The 5,770-nt window shown below is 39.5% G+C and overlaps 1 protein-coding gene across 1 annotated transcript; it reads right to left on the reverse strand.

Annotated features, from left to right (window-relative positions):
* Positions 1–564: 564 nt before the first annotated feature.
* LOC148342472 (uncharacterized) lies at positions 565–4,852 on the reverse strand. The gene is made up of 2 exons (XM_088288814.1): positions 4,436–4,852; positions 565–2,810 (listed from the first exon to the last, which is right to left on the reverse strand). Exons 1-2 carry the CDS (start codon positions 4,557–4,559, stop codon positions 1,291–1,293), a joined length of 1,644 nt encoding a protein of 547 aa, XP_088144940.1. The 5' UTR covers positions 4,560–4,852; the 3' UTR covers positions 565–1,290.
* Between the last annotated feature and the right edge of the window lie 918 nt (positions 4,853–5,770).

The raw sequence follows: 5,770 nt of genomic DNA on the forward strand, positions 1-5,770 counted from the left end.
ATACGTCACTGTTTTATGTCCTAAATGTTAGTGTTAAAAATGATTACAGTGTTGATATAAGGACTTAAATATTTCATGATAAACGCAGAAAAAATATATTTTTGTTTGAAGATTCCACAGTTCCTGTCAAATAAATTTTCATCTTCCTGTGTGCATCAGTATCTTCCCAGCACTTCTCCCACTGAGATCACTCTGCAGACTGACCCAAAAGACAATTTATTTTCCAGACTATCTCATTGATCTTCCCTTACTGCTGAAAATTCCATAACAATCTGGGGTCAGACGTGGGATAGCTGAAGATCCGCCGGTGAAATTCAGGGACGCTCGCGTGTGGCCACCCGGGTCCAATTCAGACAGCAGCAGCAACGAACTGCGTGATGCGAATCATCTCCTCAGTGGTGACAAATGAACGCTGACTCCAGTCGCCATCAAGTTGCCAACTCCTGACATACCAAAACCTTTGAGAGAAACTGAGCCGATTTGCGTTTCTTTCTGGTTCCTTTTATAGTTCAACTTCTAGTTCAGTTTTTCACCTTTTCACAGCATAATGAAGGCCAGTTGAGCAAGTGGAACAAGTGATTTTATTGATGATTGTGGAAGGCACTGATTGCATAAGCACAGTTTCTTCTCACACCTTTTCCATTAGGTACGATTAAAAAGACAACTGAAAAGCATAATGTTAAAAAATGTTGTTCCAGGCAAAGGCAATTAATTTCATTTACATGTTCGATGTAAACACACACACAAAAAAACTCATCATCACTCAGACTTAATGGTTCTTCTGGCAGTGATCACATTGGCTTAATGTCAATAAAAAAGCTTTGCAAAATTCAAAACATCATATTTTATTCAAAATCACATTTACATCTTACCACAAAGAGACAGTTCCTTCAGTTTTTTGTCTTTTTTGTTAGCTTCAAGGATCGCTGCTAATCTCGCCATCACAATCGTGTGTCTCAGCATGCTGTTTAGTGGCGGATTTTTTTAGCACAAACGCTGCAACTGAATGGCTTTTCTCCAGTGTGTGTTCTTGGGTGGCTTCTTAAATACGACTTTTGAGAGAAACTCTTGCCACAAACTGAGCAGGAAAAACGGTTTTCACCAAGGTGTGTTCTTCTATGTTTTGTTAAAGCCCAGTTGTCAGAGAAGCATTTTCCACAAACAGAGCATGGAAGAGGTTTTTCTCCAGTGTGTGTTCTTGAGTGATTACTTTCGAGAGAAACATTTACCGCAAACCAAGCAGGAAAAAGGTTTTTCTCCACTGTGTGTTCTTCTATGTTTTGTTAAAGTTTATTTTTGAGAGAATCCTTTGCCACAAACTGAGCAGGCGAATGTTTTTTCTCCACTGTGTGTTCTTGTGTGACTTGTTAAATGTGATTTTCGAGAGAAGCTTTTGCAACAAACTGAGCAGGAAAAAGGTTTTTCTCCACTGTGTCTTCTTGTGTGACTTGTGAAATGTGCCTTTTGAGAGAAGCTTTTGCAACAAACTGAGCAGGAAAAAGGTTTTTCTCCACTGTGTGTTCTTGTGTGACTTGTTAAATGTGACTTTTGAGAGAAGCTTTTGCAACAAACTGAGCAGGAAAAAGGTTTTTCTCCACTGTGTGTTCTTGTGTGACTTGTTAAATGTGACTTTCGAGAGAAGCTTTTGCAACAAACTGAGCAGGAAAAAGGTTTTTCTCCACTGTGAGTTCTTGTGTGTTCTGTTAAATATGGCTTTCTCCAGAAGCATTTTCCACAAACTGAGCAGGAAAAAGGTTTTTCTCCACTGTGTGTTCTTGCGTGGCTTGTTAAATGCGACTTTTGGGAGAAGCTTTTACCACAGACTGAGCAAGAAAAAGGTTTTTCTGCAGTGTGTGTTCTTGTATGTTCTTTTAATCGTGACTTCAGAGAAAAGCTTTTCCCACAAACTGAGCATGAAAAAGGTTTTTCTCCACTATGTGTTGTTGTGTGTTTAGTTAAATTAGACTTTCCAGAGAAGCTTTTGCCACAAACTGAGCAGGAAAAAGGTTTTTCTCCAGTGTGTGTTCTTGTGTGTTCTGTTAAATTTCCCTTTTCAGAGAAGCATTTTCCACAAACTGAGCAGGAAAAAGGTTTTTCTCCACTGTGTGTTCTTGTGTGGATTGTTAAATTAGACTTTTGAGAGAAGCTTTTGCCACAAACTGAACAGGAAAATGATTTTTCTCCACTGTGTGTTCTTGTGTGGCTTGTTAAATGCGACTTTCGGGAGAAGCTTTTCCCACAGACTGAGCAAGAAAAAGGTTTTTCTGCAGTGTGTGTTCTTGTATGTTCTTTTAATCGTGACTTTAGAGAAAAGCTTTTCCCACAAACTGAGCAAGAAAAAGGTTTTTCTCCAGTGTGTGTTCTTGTGTGTTCTGTTAAATTTCCCTTTTCAGAGAACCATTTTCCACAAACCGAGCAAGAAAACGTTTTTTCTCCACTGTGTGTTCTTGTGTGTGGTTTTAAGGACAGCTTTGAAGTTAATGAGTCAGTGTGACATGCCCTTTCACCTTTAGTTTGCTCATTATCATCATCCTCATAGTCACGAGCGCCTGATAATGTGTCCTCATTTTGTGCTTGAGATGGCCCCCAGTGGTCTTCATCACCTTCTGTTGTCACGTAATGACTTGAGCTGCTGCTTGTAGGCTCCGCCCCTCTGTTGTCCTCACTCTCATCCTTGTTTTCATCTTCAGTCTTTATAGGGACAACGTTCACTGGTGACTTGTTGATCTCCTCCTCCTCCTCCTCCTCCTTTTTTCTGTGAGTCAAGTCTGGCTCCTCTTTCACAGAACAGAGATCGTTTTCACTGACGTCTGCAGGACACAAAAAGACAAACAATAAGACCAATACGTACTTGATTTTTTAAAAAAATAATTAATATTCTGTGTTTTATTCACTAAAATTTATCAACCGCCATTGAGGTTTCGTTGCAGTGTGCACATTTTTCAGAGTCAGGCAGAATTCCTTCCGTAAGGAATTGCTCGAACAAGATATAAAAAACAGAAAATGTAAAATGTTAAATAATCAGTTCAAATTTTATAAAAAAAAAAAAGGAAAAAAATGGAGTTCACCCCCCACTATTGGTTATTCTTTGGTTTTTATTTTCTGCACTGATTTCATTTGGCATAAACAAATGTTCGGCAAACCGACAAGTAAAAGGTGAAGGATTGTATTACGAATACTGGCATTATTTTAAACACATGCGGGACAGAATGTCGTTTATTAAAGTTAGCAGGTTCATATTTACTAAATATTTTAAACATGGATGAAACAAGAAGCATTTATCAAATGAAACTAGAAGCATGGGTCACAAGAATGACTGGGATTGTAGTCCTGATGTTTACTGATTTCTTATATTATTCTCATATGCTAAATTTATAGTACTTAGTTGAAATGTGTGAACTTTATTGAAATTCTCAGTAGTGAGAACAAATTTGCACACATAGCATTTCCTTGAGCTGCCCTCACACTGACAGCACTTCATGGACAAAGACGACAAAGCACATTCTCCACATTGGCTGTAGAGATGCAAACATACCAAATTGGGCACTGCAGGACTCACACAGACGCTATCAAAAAAACACATTCCGAAAGACAGAACAATTGGAGATCGGAGCACATGCACATACGCATACACACACAAACATATACATACACCTGCTCATACACGCGAACATATACACACATACACACATACACTTACACACGGACACACCCTTACACCTGCACATACACATGCACATACACGTATACTTGCATATACATGTGCACATACACACGCACACATGCACACCAACAAGAATACAGAGGAATGCCAGCGAGGAGAGAGACGGAGAGACTGCCCGCCGGAGAAGGCCAGACTTGGCGTGCCAGTCTTGGCGACCAGACGAGAATCAACTATCCACACGATGACTAACCTGGGGAGGACCTTCCCTTGGATGTGGACCCGTGTCGTGGGAGGGAGTGAGGACGACCGATTCAACCGATTCAACCTACATGACCCTTGACATAAAAAACTCCTATAAAGACTGAAGCTGGGCTGAAAGATGGGGCGCATTTTTCGACTGTGCTCGCCCGAGTGCAGTTTTCTCGCGAGATTAAGAAAAAGCCGCCCAGATGTCTTTGAAGTATTTCCTTAACTCCAGAAATTGAAGAAACTAAATATCGGAACTCTAATCAGTTGTTGAGTCTTTATTTGACCATTTTCTTCTTGAGTACAAAAAACGAACACGCATTGGAGTAAGTTTGGCGTTCAAAGGTTGATTTACGAACTACTTCTCATTTCCACGGTGACACAACTCCAACAAAGGCAACATTTAAAAATAAAATGACAATAACAGTGAACGCATTTCCCCAAACAACTTAATGTTGTGATGCATATTTCTAACGACAGAAAGTCGTTCTTTCCAAAGCAAATGAGAGGAAGACGTGTACAAACCTGCTTTGAGTGGCACAACACGAGGCTGCTTGCTAACTTCGCCCAGCAGTTGAAGATGTTGCTCGTTCTCTTCTTTTATTCCACAAAGTTCCTCTTTGTACTTGGGTGTCGTTCTTTCACACATATTCAAACGCCAATCCCAAAAAATCCACACTTGATCTCTGCTTGGCGATGAGTCATGTGCCTCTTTTCGTTAGCGGCTAGCTAGCTAACAAGCTAAGCTAACTACGCCGAAAAGCATCAACGCGTGAAGATGAGGTTATCGGGACACAAAGACTTAATGAATTATGTCGGCGTCCTTTAGAGTAGCACTGGAAATCCTGCGAGAAAATTACAGTCAGTTCCACACTAAATCAGAAGAATTTAGCGGTGGTTGTTTTTATTTCGGTGTGGACGGATCGGTGGATGTGGTCGAGGCCCTTCGGAAGCTGCGCGCTTGCTAATGACGTCATGCTTTAAGCACGTATTTTTTAAATATATTTCTTTACCTCTGCGTTTGTTTTTTACCCCTGGCTGTTCTATTTTAATATATATTTTATATATTTTAATTCGGTTGATAAAAAAAAACAACTAAATTAACGCCACATCGGCGAGTCATCTCTCGCGTCACTTCCGCCTATGCCCCGAGAAGCCGCTGTTGTTCCAGCAGTGGGACGTTCAAGTTTCTCCTACCGAACTTGCAACAATGCTGTGGTTCAATCGGGCTGCAAGATTCTATGAATATAATGTCTGCATATACTAGCAGTGCTTCTCAATTATTTCACGCCCGCCCCTACCAAGAAGAAAAAGATTCGCGCCCCCAACCACCACCATTTTTTTTCTGTCTTTGTATATTGATGTTAGATTGTCAATAAAATATCCCTTTAACTAAGCTAAATTGATAAGAAATACAATTTCGAGAACGATTATCGCAAGCATCTCGAAACTCAGTACTCTGTTGTCCAAATATTGATGAGATGATAAATATTTACTAATATTTGTTTATGTGAAAAAACTTTATTAACATTAACAAACCAAACACAGTTATTAATACGTACAAAATATAGAAAAGACAAAAAGAAGAGCCAGGGCGATTTTAAACAAAACATCTATATAAATTACAAAGCAACAGCTTTAGTATGTATACGCGACATTTTTTTTTTTTTAATTTATGGTTACTATGTGGCAGTCGGAATGAACACACACAAATATCAAGTTGCACAATATCTATCAGCAGCCATGTCTGATGTGTCAAATTGGCTAGAACGTTCTCACTTACATCTTAATGTATCAAAGACTGTCTGTATGTTCTTTTCAATTAGGAGGTGTGCTGATACAAATCCTCACGTATATGTG

Source organism: Idiotropiscis lumnitzeri, chromosome 2 (genome assembly GCF_059441095.1).
Source record: "Idiotropiscis lumnitzeri isolate Australia: NSW breed Sydney's pygmy pipehorse chromosome 2, RoL_Ilum_1.0, whole genome shotgun sequence".
Taxonomy (NCBI): Eukaryota; Metazoa; Chordata; class Actinopteri; order Syngnathiformes; family Syngnathidae; genus Idiotropiscis; species Idiotropiscis lumnitzeri.

What these genes read in the sequence shown, in the direction of transcription:
- LOC148342472 (XM_088288814.1), bottom strand. Translation starts at nt 4,559, where the DNA reads ATGTGTGAAAGAACGACACCCAAGTACAAAGAGGAACTTTGTGGAATA. An exon ending in TGTTGTGCCACTCAAAGCAG is followed by an intron (nt 2,811 to 4,435) that starts GTTTGTACACGT and finishes TGTGTCCTGCAG; the next exon opens with ACGTCAGTGAAAACGATCTC.